We start from the raw sequence: 18,669 nt of genomic DNA on the forward strand, positions 1-18,669 counted from the left end.
TCTGCCCGCCCCCCCCATTCTCCCCGCCCCCTCCGGTTGCTCCCCGCCTCCCCCCCGGTGCCCCCGCCCCCCCGGTGCTGCCCCCGCCCGCCCAGCGCCGGAGCGCGGCCCCGCGGCGCGGCCCCGGCGGAGCATGGCGGGCACGGGGGCCGCGGGGGGCGCCGGGGGGGGCGCGGGGGGGCCGGCGCCGCTGTGGTACCACCGGGACCTGAGCCGGGCGGCGGCCGAGGAGCAGCTGGCCCGGGCGGGGCGGGACGGCAGCTTCCTGGTGCGGGACAGCGAGAGCGTGGCGGGGGCCTACGCGCTGTGTCTGCTGTGAGTGGGGGGGACACGGGGGGGCACGGGCTGGGGCTGCCGGGAGTGGGGGGGACACGGAGGGACACGGGCTGGGGCTGTTGGGAGGGGGGGGGACACGGAGGGACACGGGGGGACACGGGCTGGGGCTGCCGGGAGCGGGGGGGACACGGAGGGACACGGGGGGACACGGGCTGGGGCTGCTGGGAGTGGGGGGGACACGGAGGGACACGGGGGGACACGGGCTGGGGCTGCTGGGAGTGGGGGGGACACGGGGGGGATGCGCGATGTGTCTGTTGGGAGTGGGGGGGACACGGGCAGGAGCTGCTGGGAGTGGGGAGCATGGGGGGGTGGTCAGGACAGCACCAGAGAGTGTCTGGGGGTCAGCGAGGGGGAGTCCATGGGGGCACTGGAGGGAATCTGGGGGTGGGGGGGTCTGGGAGAGAACTGGGGGCTATGAGAGGGGCTGGGGGAACACCGGAGAGGTTCTGGGGGAGATCTGGGGGTACAAGTGAGTCCGAGGGGGCAGCGGGGGGTCTGGGAAAGCACCGGTGAGATACCAGGGGGTGCATCAGCATGGGGGGCACTGGGAGAAACACCAGGGGGTTACTGGGAGCGTCCGGGGGGGCACTGGAGGAGGAGCTGGGGAGCACGGGGGGACACGGGTGGGCTACCCAGGGGGGCACTGACACCCGGAGGACAACAGGCGCATGGGGGGACCAAACCCGGGGGGGACACACCAGATATGGGGGTCACTTGAACTACAGGGGGGGACCTGGCACTGGGGGGGGGGCGCTGGGGCAGAGTTGGGAGTGGGGGGACAGGGAGTGGGTGGGTGGAGGTCTGGGGGGTGCACTGGCGGGGGGCAGCACTTGCTCCAGGCTGGGGGGAACTGGGCACCATAAATGGGGGTGGCACTGGGGGGCTGCGGAAAGAGAGCGAGAGGGCAACTGGGAGAACTGGGGGGACACTGGTGGGGGACAGGCACTGTGGCGAGCAGGACTGGCGTTGGGGGGGCTGGGGCTCCCGCTCTGCCACCACGGGGGTCTGTGACATTGGGGACTGTCCCTGAGCTTCCCCATGGTGCTGGGGGGGCCCTGCCCTCATGTCTGGGGGATCCCAGCCCCCGAGGTGTGGGACAGCTCTGTGCCCATGGGTCATGCCAGGGGGCTCGGTGGCTCCAGTGGGTGCCAACAGCCCTGGGGGTCCCCGGGGTGCTGCCCCCCGCACCTGGCCGCTGTGCTGGCCCCGGGGCTGAGCACACGGTGGCACCGGGGTGGCAGCCTGGCTGTCACTGTGCAGCGGAGCCCAGGTCACCTCACCGTGCCCTGGGCCTCGCTGTCACCCCGCCGTCACCCCGCTGTCACCTGGGCGTGTTGCCGGGGTGCTGCCGGGCTGTGCCGCCGGCTGCGCTCGGGGCCGGCTGCCTGCGCCAGCACCGGGGCCTTGATGTGGTTGCGGGGTGAGGGCACCTCGAAATGAGGCTTTTCCGCTCCCCAAGAGCCCGTGGGCGCCGGCAGCCGCACGCCGGCCTGCCCTGGCCCGGGGCTGTGCCGTGTGCCGTGCCGGTGCAGGGCGTGCGGCCCCGGCGCTGCCGCCGTCCTCCTGCCTCGTGCAGATTGGGTTGCGCGGCGTGGCCGTGGTCACCAGCTCCTCGCCGCGATGCCGGGCTGGCGAGCGGCACCAGGGTGACGGCGCGGGAAGAGCAGCGCGTTGCCTGTGCCGATACCGGCACCCGGCGGGGCTTGTGGGTGCACGGGGGCACCCGGGTGGGTGGCAGGGGGGTCTTGGTGCAGATGCCGGAGTAAAAGCGGGGTCTGGAACCAGCGGCTCTCCCCACCTGGCCTGGTGCTGGCGGTGGGAACGTGGCGTCCCCACTGGGACACCGGTATCTGTCCAGCCCGGTTGTGGCTTCTCCCTGGGGCTCACCGGCTCCGGTCCCCGCTGCCAGCTCCAGCTCCTCGTGGCCGCACTGATGGCCGGGCCCCCACCACGGCACAGAGCCCGGCACGGGGGTGCCATGGCGGGCACGGGGGTGCCGTGGCAGGCAGCTGAGTGCCGGAGGGTCCCTGCCCGGACGGTGGGCAGGACGGTGCCGCCGAGCAGCCCCCGTGCTGGCGTGGGGGCGACCGGGGCTGCCGGATCTGCCGCCGTCGGGGCCTAAAAATAACTGCGGGGGCAGGAGGAGGAAAGGGAACCGCCGGGATCCCGGCAGCGCTGGCTTCCGTTAACCCTCCCGCCGACGCGCCGCGGCCTGGCACACCGGTGCCGGCCCTGGGGAGCACTGGTGGCACCGGTGGGGATGGTCCCCGTGTGGTGTCCCATGGCGGGGGGGTGCGGTGGCCCTCGTTGTGCCACGGTGGAGCTGGGGGGGCCCTGGCACTTGCTGGTGGCCAAGCTCCCACATAATGGCTCTTTGTGCCAGCAGCCCCGGCCCCCCGGCCCCTGGGGATCACTCGCCAAAACAGCAACTGTGAGCGGCATGGGGGGGAACCCCTGCAGTCCCCCCTCACCCCCGTACCAACCCCTGTGCCCCATAGGAGCCCCCTTGGTTACCCATAGAGACCCCCCTGTGCCCCTCCCCCCTCCCCCCCCAAATGGGGTTCCTCCTCTGGGTCCCCCCATTTGGGGCTCCCGGTGTTGACCCTGCCCTGGGGTTCCCCATGTGCCCCCCTGCCCCCCCCATAGGGGTTCCTGCTATGGACACCCCAGCTGTGCTTTGGGGCTTCCCACAGAGACCCCTTGTGACCCCCCTTTCCCAACTGGGGATCTCTGTGTACCCCACCACCCCCTGACACCAGTTTGGGGTTTTCCATGTTGACCCCCCGCCCAGGGTTCCTTTGAGTTGGGGACCCCCCGCAGAACCCTCAGCTGGGGTTTCCCATAGGGACCCCCATACCACCCCCCTGGGGAGGCTTTTACATGTAACCCCCCCAGAAAGTGGTCCCATTCAACCCCCCCAGTTGGGGGGGTTCCCTGTGGCCCCCCATGACCCCTGTGTGGGGGTGCTGGGATGCTGTGGCTGCCATGGTGGGGGGGGTCTTGTGTCTATAGGTGGGGGGGAGCAGAAATAGAGGATCCCCTTTCTGGAGGCCAGGGGAGGATGCTCGTGCTGTGCCCCCACCTCGCTACAGGGCTGGGGGCTGGAGGAGCTGTGGGGTGACGAGGACATGGCACTGGGGGACCTGGTACTGTGGGGAGCGGGTTGGCACCAGGGGACCCAGAACTGTGGGGTGACATTAGGGGACTTGGCACTGTGGGGTGGCACTGAGGGACCCGGCACTATGGGGAGTGGAGTGGCACCAAGGGACATGGCACTGTGGGGTGGCATTGAAGGACTCGGCACGTGAGGTGACACCAGGGGACTTTGCACTGTGGGGTGGCACTGGGGGACCCGGCACTATGGGGAGTGGGGTGGCACCTGGGGGACTCAACACATGAGGTGACACTGGGGGATCTGGCACTGCAGGGCACAGCACCCTCTCCGGGGACATGGGCATGGTGGCAGGGGGACACTGCCTGGCCCCGTGGTGAGGTGCCACCGGAGCAGGGGACACTGCAGCCAAGCTGACAGGTGGCCCTGGCGCGGTGACAGCCCCTGTGTTCCTGGTGACCTCTGCGAGTGCCGTGGCCGGGGACCAGCCTGGGAGCCACTGTCCCCAGCACACCGGGGAGAGGGTCCCTGGCTCCTGGTGTCCCTCAGATGGGGAGGGAACATGCAAGGGGTCCCCGTCCTGCCCCCCGCACCCGCTGGCATCTGTACCCCGTCTCTCAGCGCCGCCCGTCACCCCCTGCCCCGGGATCGTGTCCCTGGTTCCTGTCAGCTTCCAGTGACAAATCAATTGCTTCCTGGCCTCCCCGCTGCCAGCTCCTGCCTGCTCCTGCCTGCTCCTGCCTGCGCTGCGGGCAGGGGGTGGCAGCTCTGGCATGGGGACGGGCAGCAGGGCCAGGACGTGTGACATGGCACAGAGCATGCTGGGGGTCAGCCTGGGGGCAGGGGGGTGTCAATCGGGGGGTCCCTCTTGGAGAAGGTCACTCTGGGACCCGCAGCGCCCACCCTGACCCCCAATGCCCCCCGGGACCCCTCCTGCCAGTGTTGTCCCTATGGGAGCCGGGCTGAGACCTGGTGGCTCGTCACATGCCACAGCCCACGGTGGCGCCAGAGCAGCTTCTCCCTGCAGATGCTCATTCCCGGCTGATGACATGGGGGTCCCACGGGACATGTCCCTGGTGTCCCCGGGGGGCTGTGCAGGCAGGTGGGGGGATGCTGTCCCCCCCTGACGCCCCCTCTGCCCGCAGGTTCCAGAAGCATGTCCACACCTACCGCATCCTGCCCGACGACGAGGACTTCCTGGCCGTGCAGGTGGGCATGGCCCCCCCGCCACACTGTCACCCCCCCGGCTCTTTGGGGAAACCCCCCAAGGCAGGCGAGGCAGCAGGGGGATCCCAGTGCAGGACATTGGGGTGCCGGGACCCCCCCAGCCTGCACCCCGCTCCTGCTGGGTGGATGCAGCGCCCCATGTCCAGCCCCTTGCCCCACAAGTGTGCTGGGGTCGTGGGGGGCTCCCTGTCCCCCCCCACCTCGCCCTGGGGGCTGGTTTGCCTGCGGCACCGTGCCATGAGCGTGCCCGGCTCTTTGGCATGGCCGCTGTGCTGGCGCGGTGCCACCGGCGTGCCCGGCTCTCGGCGTAGCCGGCAGCTCCCCGCCAGGGCCCATCTTGGCCGCCGCCACCGGGTATTTTTAGAGGAACAGAAGCCTCTTTGTGCTGGTCGTGGCAGCGAGGGGGGGGCAGGAAAAAGCCGCCCCCGGGAGGGAGGAGGCTGAGGGATGGCGGCTGCTGCCCGCAGCTGCCTGCGCCCTGCCCGCAGCTGCCTGGCAGCCACAGCCCCGGGGGGCTCAGCCTTGGGGCTGGGGGGGCAGCCCCACATCCTGCACGAGTGTCCCTCAACGAGGGGGGTCCCTTCATGGGGGGTCTGGGTGCAGGGGGTTCCCTTCACTGGGGGTCCCTGCATTGGGGGGGGTCCCTGCATTGGGGGTTCCCCCCGCTGGGGGGTTACTGCATTGGGGGAATCCTGGTAATGAGGGGTCCCTGTGTTGGGGGGTCCATGCCTTGGGGGGACCCCTGGAGTAGGGGTCCCTGCGCTGCGGAGTCCCTGCATTGGGGTGGGTCCCTGTACAGAGGATCCCTACGTTGGGGACGTCCCTGCATTGGCGGAGTACCTGCACTGGGGGGCTCACTGCATGGGGGGCATTACCTGCTTTGAATGGGTCCCTGCATTTTGGGGGTCACTGCACTGGGGGAGTCCCTGCATTGGGGGGTCTGTGCACTGGGAGGTACATGCACCAGGGTGGTCCCTGCACTGGGGGGGTGCGGGTGACCCCACCAGCAGGTCCTGATGCCCCCGTGTACCCCCCAGACGTCGCAGGGGGTGCAGGTTCGCCGCTTCAAGACGCTGAGCGAGCTGATTGCCCTGTACCTGCAGCCCAACCAGGGGCTGGTCTGCACCCTCCTCTTCCCGGTCGAGAGGGATAAGGACAAGGACCCCGCCGAGGACAGGGACTACTCAGGTAGAGGGGGGTCACAGCTGGGGTCCTGCGACCCCCGGTCCCCCGGGAGGGAACTGGGACTGACGCCCCGCATCGCCCCGTTGCAGATGGAGAGGACGAGAAGCCGCCGTTGCCGCCGCGTTCCGGCTCCACCAGCATCTCCAGCAGCTCGGGGGGGCTCAGCCCCACGGGGCTGGGGCCAGATGGGGGAGCAGAGAGGTGAGGGGCTGTCCCCCCACCTGTCCCCTGCCTGTCCCTGCCGGCTCCTCATCCCCTGGGTGTTGTGTCTCCCCCACAGCACCAACGGGCTGAGCAGCATCTCCCACGAGTACCTGAGGAGCAGCTACACGCTGGACCTGGAGGCGGTGAAGGGGGGGGCCAGCAGCCTCCCCCACCTCAACAAAACCCTCGTCGCCTCCTGCAAACGGCTGCACAGGTGGGTACCAGACACCGGGAGGGACAGACGGACAGACAGACGGCTGTGCCGCTGGCTTAGACCCCCTTTTCTCTTATTTCCCCCGCCCAGTGAGGTGGACAAGGTGCTGGGGGGGCTGGAGATCCTGGCCAAGGTGTTTGACCAGCAGAGCCCCTCCATGGTCTCCAAGATCCTGCAGCAGGTGAGGGAGACGCAGGGACACGTGGCAGTGAGGGGGTCCTGCCCCTCCAGGGGGGTGGGGTTAATCTGGGGGTCCCAGGTTTTGGGGGGTCCTCCCCTCTATGGGTCTGGGGTGGCTCCAGGGGTCCCATCCTGCCCCATCCCAAAGTGCTGGGGGTGTCCTGCTCCTCTGGGGGTCCCATCCTACCCCATCTCATGGTGCTGGGGGGGTCCTGCCCCTCCAGGTGGACGGGATTAATATGGGGGTCCCATTCTGCCCTGTCCCATGGTTTTGGGGGGTCCTGCCCCTCCGGTGGATCTGGGGGTCCCATCTTGCCTCACCTCATAGTGCTGGGGGGGTCCTACCCCTTGGGGGGGCTGGGGAGGATCTGGGGGTGCCATTTTGCTCCGCCCCATAGTGCTGGGGGTTCCTGCCCCTCCAGGGGGGTGGGATTAATCTGGGGGTCCCATCCTGCCCTGTCCCACACTTCCTGGGGGGGTCTTGCCCCTCTGGGGGTCTGGGATCTGGGGGTCCCATCCTGCCCCATCTCACGGCGCTGGGGGGTTGGAGTGGCTGCGGGGGTCCCATGCGGTGCCGTGACGTGCGGGGGCGTCAGGCGGGGGGGCAGAGCGGGGAGCAGGAGCTGGAGCAGCTGGTGCTGAAGCTCTCGGTGCTGAAGGATTTCCTGGCCGGCATCGAGAAGAAGGTGGGGCCGGGGGGGGTGCGGGGGGGGGTGTCCCATTGTGGGGAGTCTGTGCTGGGGTACGGCTGGGGGAGGCCAGAGGAACTGCCTGGGTGACACGGGGGGGGCTCCATGGGTGGGGGGTTGATGATGGGGCTGGGGGGCTGGTTGGGGGGGCTGATGGGGGGCTGATGGGGTTGGAGGGGCTGATGGGGCTGGGAGGTTGGTGAGACTGGGGGTGCTGATTGGGGGGCTGATGGGGCTGGGGGGGTTGCTGGGCCTGGGGGGCTGATTTGGGGTGGTCGCGGTGATGCCGATGCCACCGGCCGCCCCAGGCGCTGAAGGCCCTGCAGGAGATGAGCTCGGCCGCCCCCCCCGCGCCCCCCCAGCCCCTCTCCCGCAAGGCCAAGTGCATCCCAGTGCAGACCTTTGAGGTGAGTCCCGCTGTCCCCCCCACGGCAGAAAGGTCCCCCCGGGGGTGGGGGTCAACACCGGGTGTCACATCCGGGGCACAAACCTCTCGGGGTCCCCGGGTGTGAGTGTTGGTGGGGGCTGGATGCCAGGGGGGTGGGGTGCTGGGGGGGCTGGGTGTTGGGGGGCTGGGTGCAGGGGGGTCTGGGCTCTGGGGGGGTGGATGCAGGGGGTTGGGCGCCGGGGGGGGCAGGTGTTGGGGGGCTGTGTGCTGGGGGTCAGGATTCCGGGGGGCCTGGGTGCAGAGGGTGGGTGCCTGGGGTTTGGGGTGCTGGGGGTGCTGGGTGTTGGGGTGCTGGGTGTGGGGGGAGGTGGGTGCAACGGTGGTGGGTGCCGGCGGGGTGGGTGCAGGGCTGGCGGGTGATGGGGGGGCTGGGTGACAGGAGGTCAGAATGTCAGGGTAACTGGGGTCCTGGGTTTTGGGGACTCGGGTGTCAGGGGGCTGGGGACGCTGTATGTCGCGGGGTTGGGGTGCTGGGGGGGCTGGCTGCTGGGTTTCGGCGTGTCCCCCCCCACCCAAGCCCCCGCTGTCCCCCAGGTGAAGCTGGACGTCACCTTGGGGGACCTGACCAAGCTGGGGAAGTCACAGAAGCAGACGCTGAGCGTGGACGTGGAGGGGGGGCGGCTGGTGGTGCTGCGGCGGCAGCGGGACGCCCAGGAGGACTGGAACACCTTCACCCACGACAAGAGTGCGTGGGGGGGCTGGGGGGGTCCCTGCGCCCCACTCTGCACTGGGGGTGGGAGCAGCTGGGTGTCCCCATCCTGGGTGTGTCCCCAGCCTGGGTGGGGGGTCACAGTGCCCAACCAGACCCCAACATCCCTCACACGTGCTTCTCCCCTTTCCCCCGCCCAGTCCGGCAGCTGATCAAGTCGCAGCGGGTGCAGAACAAACTGGGCATCGTTTTTGAGAAGGAAAAGGACAAAACGCAACGGAAAGATTTCGTTTTCGTCAGCGCCAGGGTGGGTCCCACTCTGCCGGGGTGGGGGGCAGGCAGGATTTGACCCCTGGTCCACTGCAAGGGTTTGGGGACAGGTGCTGGGGGGTGTCCCTGGGGGGTGTCCCTGGGGTGGTCCCTGCACAAGGAGGGGTCTGGGCACAGCGCAGGTTGGGACTGTGCCCCATCACCAAGGCTTGGGGACAGCTGGGTCCCCATTTTTCCGCCCTGGAGGGGGCAGCCTTTGGGTCCCAGGGCAGCCCCCCAGCCTGACCTGTCTCTGTCGCCGTCCCAGGGAGATGCTGAGTTGTGGGGGCCAAGGGGGAATTGTGGGGGGCTGTGGGGGTCGGGAGAGGCTGGGGGGCCATGGGGACCCCCTGCTGACCGTGTGTTCCCACCACCCCCCCAGAAGCGCGAGGCGTTCTGCCAGCTCCTGCAGCTGATGAAGAACAAACATTCCCAGCAGGACGAGCCCGACATGATCAACATCTTCATCGGCACCTGGAACATGGGTCAGCGGGGCCGGGGGGGTCCCGCCAGAGCGGGGGGATGAGCCCCTGGGCCCCCCCTTGACTGTGCCACTCCCCCCGCCGCAGGCAGCGTGCCCCCTCCCAAGAGCATCACGTCGTGGTTCACCTGCAAGGGGCTGGGGAAGACGCTGGATGAGGTGACAGTCGCCATCCCCCACGACATCTACGTCTTCGGCAGCCAGGAGAACTCGCTGGGGGACAGGGAGTGGGTCGATGTCCTCCGCGCCGCGCTCAGGGACGTCACCGAGGTCGAGTACCGCCCGGTAGGAACCTGGGGGCGGTCCTGGGAGGCTGTGGGATTCTGATGCTGGTGGGGGACGGAGCTGGGTGATGCTCAAGGTCCCCTCTGGGAAAGCTGTGGCGATGCTGTGTGTTTTGGGGTGGGATCATCAAATCATTTTGGTTGGAAAAACCCCTCAAGCTCATCGAGTCCAACCGTTCCCCAGCCCTGGCATTGCCCCATGTCCTGAGAACCTCATGTCCGTCTGTCCAACCCCTCCAGGGATGGTGACTCCAGCACTGCCCTGGGCAGCCTGTTCCAATGCCCCACAGCCCTTGGGGGAAGAAATTGTTCCCCACATCCAACCTCAACCTCCCCTGGCGCAACTCGAGGCCGTTTCCTCTGGTCCTGGCGCTTGTTCCTGGGGAGCAGAGCCCGACCCCCCCTGGCTCCAAGCTCCTTTCAGGCAGGTCAGAGATCAGAAGGTCTCCCCTCAGCTCCTGTTCTCCAGCTGAACCCCCAGCTCCCTCAGCCGCTCCCATCACACTTGTGCTCCAGCCCCTCACCAGCTCCGTTCCCTTCTCTCAACTCGCTCCAGCACCTCAAGGCCTTTCTTAGAATTACAGAATCATTTTGGTTGGAAGGGACCTCGAGATCCTCAGGTCCAACCATAAGATGCTGAGAGCTGTGCACCGTGCAGACCTGCCATAAAGAGATGTCATGGATGGTTTGGAGCAGGGACTGGAGCTGTGTGCTTAGTTGGTGCACATTTAAAAAGCCTTGGGAGAACATCATTAAGGGGTCACACAAGATTAAAATCAACTTATATTCAAGCAATCATTTCAAATTCTAATCAACAAGCGATGTAGTGTGGGAGTGCCAGATGGAATGTCCCGGGGCTGCGACATAACTCGTGCAGCAAGGTGACCCTTGGCTGTGTCTGCTGGGAACAGCATCTCACACGGGTTCGACAATAAAATCGTCTGTCTTTCCCCTCCTCCCACCCTTTAATCACAGAATCACAGAAGGGTTTGTGTTGAAAGGGACTTTAAAGATGATCTGGTTCCAACCCCTGCCATGGGCAGGGACATCTGCACCAGCTCAGGTTGCTCAGAGCCCCGTCCAGCCTGGCCTGGGATGTCTCCAGGGATGGTTCAGCCACCACCTCTCTGGCCAACCTGGGCCAGGCTCTCACCACCCTCAGGGCAACAATTCCTTCCTCATGTCCAGCCTGAATCTCCCTCCTTTAGTTTAAACCCATCACCCCTTGTGCTATCGCAACAGGCCCTGCTCAAAAGTCTGACCCCGTCATTCTTACTGGCCCCCAGGTGCAGGACCTTGCACTTGGCCTTGTTGAATCTCATGAGGTTCTCATGGCCCCACTTCTCCAGCTTGTCCAGGTCCCTCTGCATGGACCCCGTCCCTCAGGTGTGTCACCTGCAGCACTCAGCTTGGGGTCACCCGTAAACTTGCTGAGGGTGCACTCGATGCCCGTCTGTGTCATTGATTAATAATATCAGCAAATTGTAGAAGTTGCTATAGGAGTGACACACAGGGAGGTTGTATCCTCCCTGAGGATCTGTCCCCATCTGTTTACGTCAGCAGATGAGAAATGGGAAAGAAACTGGAATTATATCGTCCTTTCAGACTATTTTCCATCTTGATTCAGCTCAATGTGGAGCAATAGGCTGAGTTCAGCACAGGTGATAAGGGCGTTCCTGGCTACAGCAGCTCTGTTATCCCCAAAACACAGTTCTTTACTCAGTGTGCATAAAAATGAGCCAAAGTTAGCACACAGAGACGAGATATTGTTTATTGCAGAGTTGTGCAAGTCTGCATGCTGGAATAAAGCCAGCACGCCAGCAAGAAAAGTCACGGGCATTATATACAAAATCTTACCCCTCCTCAGGGCAGTCCTAAAGAGCCAGTTGGTTACACATTTGCATATTGCATTACATAATCATTTTAGCGTATAGTGAGCAAAGTTCAGCTAAAGGACACTTTATCCAACAGTCTGGAGATGTGTGTTAAAGCAAAACTCAGCTAATTGCGTTGGCTTCCAAATGTCTGAAGCTGCAAGGGCAGCAGTGTCTGTAGTTTGTGACCAGGTGTTTTGCAAGTCACTCTTTGTTATATGAGCAGACCAACCTAAAACTGAAAGGATTTATGTATCTTTAGGTTAGCGATTGCAGACAGGGTTCGTTCTTGTAAGTGACAACAACAGCTCTATATAAGTGAATGTATAAGTTTCCAGTAGAAGCGTAAGTTAACTTAGGCGCACTGTTGCTTAAACTGGAATGGTTTATCTCTGTTTAGATGAAGGCTGGATATTGGCACAGGCTGGTGCTTGCTCTGCGGTGTGTCTTCCCCTCAGCTTCGCTGCAAGCGGCAAACCAAGCTTTCCCGTTGCCCTTCAGGGGAATTAGACACGTGGAAAAATGCTCAGCTGGAGGCAGAGCTGCAGAGCCAGCCGGGCTGGTGGTGCAGAGAGGTCAGCCTGACGGGGCCGTTTCTTTTCAAGCAATACTCTGCAAAAGCAATGCTGGAGAGGGGCCAGAGGAGCCACAAAATGACCCGAGGCTGGAACAGCTCTGCTGTGGGACAGGCTGAGAGAGCTGGGGGGTTCAGCTGGAGAAGAGAAGCTCCGGGGAGACCTCAGTGCGGCCTTTCCGGACTGAAAAGGGGCCCATAAGAAAGATGGGGACAGACTTTTGAGCAGGGCCTGTTGCGATAGGACGAGGGGTGATGGTTTTAAACTAAAGGAGGGAGATTCAGGCCGGACATCAGGAGGAAATTGTTGCCCCGAGGGTGGTGAGAGCCTGTCCCAGGTTGGCCAGAGAGGTGGTGGCTGAACCATCCCTGGAGACATCCCAGGCCAGGCTGGACGGGGCTCTGAGCAACCTGAGCTGGTGCAGATGTCCCTGCTCATGGCAGGGGGTTGGAATAGATCATCTTCAAGGTCCTTTCCAACTCAAACCCTTCTGTGATTCCATGATTCTATGAAGGTGGTCAGGCACAGGAGCAGGAACATAAAGATGGGGGAATTTTCACCCTTGAATGTATTTAAAACTCACCTGCACAAGTCCTCAGGCAACCTGAATTGACCTCGGGCAAAATTATGAGTAGCCTGTGCTTGGTTCACCAGTTTTAGACCTGGGATACTTTAATGGTCTCTTATGTGCCACCCCTAATGTGACCAGGCTTCAAAGGCTCTTCCCAGAGCAAAACAAATTCCTGCTTTCTCCAGTGAGTGAGGCACAGTTACTCCAATGATCTTTATTTGGCTCTCCTCTGTCATGCTCATTTCAGAAGGGAAAAAAGTTACCGTGAACAAATGTCACCTTTTTACTTGTCCTTTTTTGTGGTGCGAGGGGCCCAGAACCGCCCCCAGGGTTCGTGGTTTGGCCTCCCCATTCCCAGCACAGGACGGTCACTGCCCTGGGCCTGCTGGCCACACCAGTGCTGGTCCCAGCCAGGATCCTGTGGCCTCTTGGCCACCTGGGCACACGCTGGCTCGTGTTCAGCCGCTGGCACCAACACCCCCAGCTCCTTTCCCAGCCGCTCTTCCCCAGCCTGCAGCGTTCGTGGGGTTGGTGTGACCCAAGTGCAGGACCCGGCACTCGCCCTTGTTGGCCCTCAGACAACTGGCCTCAGCCCATCGATCCAGACCCCTCTGTAGACCCTTCCCACCCTGCAGCAGGTCAACGCTCCACCCACCCTGGTGTTGTCTGCAAGCTGGCTGAGGGTGCACTCGATCCCCTCATCCACATCACTGATAAAGAGATTAAACTGGTCCCAGTACTGAGCCCTGGGGACACCACTCGTCACCAGCTGGATGAGACTCCATTCCCCACAACTCCCTGGGCCCAGCCACCCCTCTGGTTCTTCACCCCGTCTCGTGGGTGCTGGTGGCGGTGGGGGAACAGCCCTTTGGGGTGAAAGAGGGGGCTTCTGCCCCCAGCCACCCTCCTGGGATGGGGACGCGCTCCCCGGCGTGACCCAGCAGAGGTGGGGGGGTCTGATGGGGGGTGTCACGGTGGCCCCGCAGGTGGCCATGCAGTCCCTGTGGAACATCAAGGTGGTGGTGCTGGTGAAGCCGGAGCACGAGAACCGCATCAGCCATGTGGGCACCTCCAGCGTCAAGACGGGGATCGCCAACACCCTGGGTAGGGGTCCCCGGGCGTTGCAGGGGGGACATGTGGCTCATGGGGGACAGGGACAGGTGAGGGGGGGTCCCGGTGTGTGTGCTGCACAAGGAGGGGGCTGGGCACGTGTGTTTTGCACGAGGAGGGGTCCGGGTGTGCGTTGCACGAGGAGGGGTCCAGGCACGTGCTGGCAGCCCCGGGCACAGCACCGGTGCGGACTGTGCCCTGTCACCAGGGCTTGGGGACAGCTGGGTCCCATGCCCCGCCGCAGGGGGCAGCCTGGGGGTCCCAGGGCATCCCCCAGCCTGTCCCTGTCCCCGTGTCCCCACAGGGAACAAGGGCGCCGTGGGCGTCTCCTTCATGTTCAACGGCACCTCCTTTGGCTTTGTCAACTGCCACCTCACCTCCGGCAGCGAGAAGACGGCGCGGTGAGCACCGTCATGCCAAGACGAGCCCCCTCCTGCCACCTCTGTCCCCATCCTCATGACGCCCCTGTCCCCTTGTCCCCCTCCCTTCCGTGGGCAGGAGGAACCAGAACTACCTGGACATCCTGCGCCTGCTCTCGCTGGGGGACAAGCAGCTCAGCTCCTTCGACATCTCCCTCCGCTTCACCCACCTCTTCTGGTTCGGGGACCTCAATTACCGCTTGGACATGGACATCCAGGTGAGGGGGACGGTACCGGGGTGCGTGGGGAGGCTGTCGGGGTGTGTGTGTCCCGGCCCTGTGCCAGCCCCTCTGTCCCCCAGGAGATCCTCAACTACATCAGCCGCAAGGAGCTGGAGCCGCTGCTCAAGGTGGATCAGCTCAACCTGGAGAAGGAGAAGCACAAGGTCTTCCTGCGCTTCGGTGAGGGCTGAGGGGGCTCTGGAGGGCCCGGGGGGGGGGGCAGCCCCCACTGCTGGGACTGGCCTGACCCCCTCTTCACCACTGGGGGTGCAGGCGAGGAGGAGATCACCTTCCCCCCCACCTACCGCTACGAGCGGGGCTCCCGGGACACGTACGTCTGGCACAAGCAGAAGCCCACGGGGGTAAGTGTTGGTTGGTTTGGGGTTGGGGGGGGACGTGACACCCCAGCCTGACCCCTCTCTCCCACCTCACTCCCCCTGTCCCTGCCAGGTCCGCACCAACGTGCCGTCCTGGTGTGACCGCATCCTCTGGAAGTCCTACCCTGAGACTCATGTCAACTGCAACGCCTACGGTGAGCTGCATGTCCCCATCTCACCCCAGGACACCGCATTCCCCCCTGGGACACTGGGACACTGTGGCCCCCACCCACACATGACCCCCTCCATCCCATGTGGCCGCAGGATGCACAGACGACATCGTCACCAGCGACCACTCGCCCGTCTTCGGCTCCTTCGAGGTGGGGGTGACGTCCCAGTTCGTCTCCAAAAAAGGTGCCTGTGCCCAAGGGGACACCCGGCCGCCCTCCCCATGGGTCCCACCTCGAGGTGGGGGGGTACTGGGGGGCGACCCTGAGCCTCCCCTCTCCCTGGAGGGCTCTCCAAGTCCTCCGAGCAGGCGTACATCGAGTTTGAGAGCATCGAGGCCATTGTGAAGACGTCCAGCCGGACCAAGTTCTTCATCGAGTTTTATTCCACCTGCCTGGAAGGTGAGGGCTGGCACGGCGATGGGGCGGTCCGGGGGGGCTTGGTGAGGTGCCGGGGGGCTGATGGGTGTTGTGCCGTGTCCCGCAACCCCCGCAGAGTTCAAGAAGAGCTTTGAGAATGACAGCCAGAGCAGCGACAACATCAACTTCCTCAAGGTGCAATGGTCATCCCGGCAGCTGCCCACGGTGAGGAGGGGCCGGGGGCAGGAAGGGCTGGTGCTGAGCGGGGGCTGCTGGCAGGGAGACCCCCCCAGTGCCATCATCCTGTCCCCTCGCCCGCAGCTGAAGCCCATCCTCTCCGAGATCGAGTACCTGCAGGACCAGCACCTCCTGCTCACCGTCAAATCCCTCGACGGCTACGAGTCCTACGGTGAGTGCCCGCACCCGGGGGGCTCGATGGGGTCCTGGGTGGGGGTCACTCGAGGATACAGACCCCCAACTCCCCTCCCCCTGGCTGCCACCCCCCAGGGGAGTGCGTCATCGCCCTGAAGTCGATGATCGGCAGCACGGCGCAGCAGTTCCTCACCTACCTGGCGCACCGGGGCGAGGAGACGGGCAACATCCGCGGCTCCATGAGGGTCCGCGTGCCCGCCGAGCGCTTGGGCACCCGCGAGAGGCTCTATGGTGAGAACTGCCCCCACCCTGGGGGTCAGGACAGTGGGGATGGGACCCCCCCACACCGCTGAGCCCCCTGTCCCCTCACAGAGTGGATCAGCGTTGATAAGGACGAGACGGCAGCCGGCAAAGGGAAGGTGCCGCTGGGTGCCAGAGCCAACCAGGATGGTGCCAAGTATGGGGGACAGGGGTTGGGGGGGCTGGGGGTCCTGGGACGGGGGTCTCGGAGGCCTTGGGCACCTCCCAGTGCTGTGGCAGCGTGGGCATCGCTCCGAGCATCTCTCCAGGATGGTGACATGGTTGGGGACAGTCCCCGTGCTGGCTCTGCCGCATGGGTTGGGGACAGGGCACCCAGTGCCTTCGAAAATGGCACTGGCCCTGTTCCCGGGTGGGGCTGAGCCCTGTCCTGGAGGGGTTGAGCCCCATGGGACCCCCAACACTTCTTGTCACCCAGGTCAGTGGTGCGGAAGCCACCCAGTGCCGAGCTGCCCCCCGCCACCCCGGCAAAGCTCCCTGAGGAGCCCGAGAAGGGCAGCGCCGCGCTGGCTCCCCGGCCCCCCCCTGCTGCCCCCCACCGCAGCACCACCAGAGACGAGGCCGCCCCGAGCCGGTGAGGGGGACATGGGGCAGAGCTGGGGGGGGACACTTACTGTCTCTCCGTCCCCGCACACCTGGGAGTGCCACGCTCACCCCCTGCGCCCACAGGTGCAGGGCAGAGGTGACAGCAGAGCCAGTGGCAGCGGGGGGGCCGCTGAAAAACAGCTTCAACAACCCAGCCTACTACGTGCTGGAGGGGGTTCCACACCAGCTGCTGACACCGGGGGACCCCGGCAAACCGCCCCCTGCCAAGGTCAAGGTGCAGCTGCCGGTGCCCGAGCGCCGCCGGCACCCCTCGGCTGGGCAGCGCCGCGGTGACGAGAGCTCCTCGGACGAGGACACTGGGACCCTCAACCTGCCCCCCCCTGATTTCCCCCCACCACCGCTGCCACGGGAGCTGGAGCTGGCCCCCCCCAACCCCTTCTACGGCAGCGCCAGGGAGCCGTCAGCACCCTACGGGCGCGAGGAGCCCAAACCGCGGCCGAGCCCCGGGGCTGCCGCCTGCGGCGAGTCCTCCCCAGCACCCAAACTGCACCCCCGGCCCCCCCCGGCTGCCGGCGCTGGATTTGGGCTGGAGGGGCCCAGTGGGACCCCCGCTGCCGGGGGGCTGCCTGCAGCTGGGGGGCTGCCCGCAGCGGGGGGGCTGCTGGACGACCGCTCCTGCTCGGTGCTGCAGATGGCCAAGACGCTGAGCGAGGTCGATTACGGCGGCGAGAAGGGGCGGGTGGCGCCCCCGCCTCAACCGCTGCTGGCCAAGGCGGGGCGGATGGAGCTGCCCCCCCGCTGCCTGCCCCCCGACTACGGCCACCCCCTCGCCTTCCCCCCCCACTCCATCCGGGAGAGCATCCAGGAAGACCTGGCTGAGGAGGTGGGTGCTTGGGGGGGTTCAGGGTGCCCGCACCGCCTGCCCCCAGGAGGAGCAGGATGGGGCAAGGGGTCCAGGAATGGACCCTCCCTGGCAGCAGGGGGGTCCCATGCCGGGGGTCCCCGGGCGGGGCGCGGGGCTGACGGTGCGGGTGGTGCTGTGCAGGCGCTGTGCCCGGCGGGCCGTGGCGTGGGCACCGTGCCCGGCGTGGGCGAGTGGCTGCGGGCGCTGGGGATGGAGCGGTACGAGGAGGGGCTGGTGCGCAACGGCTGGGATGACCTGGAGTTCCTCAGGTGAGCAGCCCCGCTCAGGGACCCCCTTCCTACTCACACCCCCAACTCGTGCCAGACCTGGTGGGTCCACGTCCTCCCTGGGGGAGTCACAGTGATGCCTGGGTGGGGACACCCTGCTGTGGGGAGACCCCTGCGGGTGCAGTTCCCCACAGCATTGGGGCGTCCCCACTGCCCCCCAGGGCCACGTAGCCCTGTGGTAGGGGTGGGGAGAAGGGTGGGTGGGCACCAGGGCGGGTGGGCACCCAGCAACCGAAGCAGGGGCTCCCGCACCCATTGACGGGATGCAGCCCTGGGGTTCCCAACTGGGGTCAGCGAGCCCCGTGACTGTGTCCCCCCCTCCCCAGTGACATCACGGAGGAGGACCTGGAGGAGGCCGGTGTGCGGGACCCCGGCCACAAGCGTGTCCTCTTGGAGAGCCTCCAGCTCCGCAAATAGCCGCGGCCGAGCGTCCCGCGTCCCGCGGCCGAGCATCCACATCCTGCGGTTGAGCGTCCCGCATCCCGCGGCCGAGCGTCCCACATCCCGCCATCACCAGCAGCATCCATCACCAGCAGCTGGCGGGAGCACCGGGACCCTGGGTGCTGGGTAACGGCGGGTGGGGGGTGGACTTGGGGGGTACAGGGGGGTGGTGGGTCTTGGTCAGACAATTTCAGGAGGGTGGTCCCAGCCAAAGGGGCCTCCCGTCATTTTAAGTTATTTCTTATTTATTGAGAGAAGGGATCAAGCATATGTCTTGTGGGCGGGAGGGGTCCTGCAGTCTGGGGTAGGGTTTTGGGGTGAGTCCTAGGAAACCCCGGCTCCTACCCTTGCCCCTCGCAGCCAGGAAGGAAGAGGAGGAGAAAGAGGAATCTGTGAGCAAAGTTGTGTTTCAACAAAGTGCCTCTGTGATGCCCGGACAGTTCTGGGATGGGATGGGATGGGATGGGGGGGCTCTGGCAGCCCCCGTGCACAACACTAGGCAGCGCTTGGGGTGCCCGTCCCCCACCCTGGGGGTCCTGTCCCCACTCAGGGCATCCCACCACTGCAGAACCGGGTCAGTGCCTTCACCCCCCCCGCCATCAGTGCCTCTGGGGTGTCCCCCCACACTCCCAGTTTGCCCATTTTAGGTACTTGCTGGATCCGTCCCCTCGTGGGGGCTGTGTCACCCTCGGTGGCAGCGGGCCCAGCACAGGGTCCCCCATGGGTGCTCAGCCCCCGGCCTCACCAAGTGCCCTTTCAGGGGGGGTCCCCAGGGTGGGGGTCCCCCAGCTGTGCCTTCCCCACTTCCC

General features: G+C 65.7%; 2 protein-coding genes across 3 annotated transcripts in view; one reads left to right on the plus strand and one right to left on the minus strand.

Moving 5' to 3' along the window:
• Positions 1 to 18,669, minus strand: part of LOC135988764 (gastrula zinc finger protein XlCGF26.1-like) — a 129,858-nt gene that overhangs the window by 83,881 nt on the left and 27,308 nt on the right. The gene's annotated exons all lie outside the window — the stretch shown is intronic.
• INPPL1 (inositol polyphosphate phosphatase like 1) lies at positions 54 to 18,003 on the plus strand. 2 transcript variants are annotated; one of them, XM_065634874.1, is made up of 28 exons: positions 54 to 315; positions 4,594 to 4,657; positions 5,713 to 5,863; positions 5,950 to 6,061; positions 6,141 to 6,278; positions 6,369 to 6,459; positions 7,055 to 7,144; positions 7,456 to 7,554; positions 8,130 to 8,280; positions 8,445 to 8,551; positions 8,936 to 9,038; positions 9,123 to 9,319; positions 13,325 to 13,442; positions 13,753 to 13,849; positions 13,947 to 14,085; positions 14,169 to 14,268; positions 14,362 to 14,450; positions 14,539 to 14,620; positions 14,730 to 14,819; positions 14,921 to 15,034; positions 15,129 to 15,217; positions 15,314 to 15,401; positions 15,500 to 15,655; positions 15,737 to 15,821; positions 16,101 to 16,256; positions 16,352 to 17,111; positions 17,274 to 17,401; positions 17,746 to 18,003. In XM_065634874.1, exons 1-28 carry the CDS (start codon positions 134 to 136, stop codon positions 17,834 to 17,836), a joined length of 3,867 nt encoding a protein of 1,288 aa, XP_065490946.1. In that variant the 5' UTR covers positions 54 to 133; the 3' UTR covers positions 17,837 to 18,003. The 2 variants fall into 2 exon arrangements, with proteins under 2 accessions (XP_065490946.1, XP_065490953.1); XM_065634881.1 differs by having other exon boundaries at positions 9,123 to 9,304.

Source organism: Caloenas nicobarica, chromosome 1 (assembly GCF_036013445.1).
Source record: "Caloenas nicobarica isolate bCalNic1 chromosome 1, bCalNic1.hap1, whole genome shotgun sequence".
Lineage (NCBI taxonomy): Eukaryota > Metazoa > Chordata > Aves > Columbiformes > Columbidae > Caloenas > Caloenas nicobarica.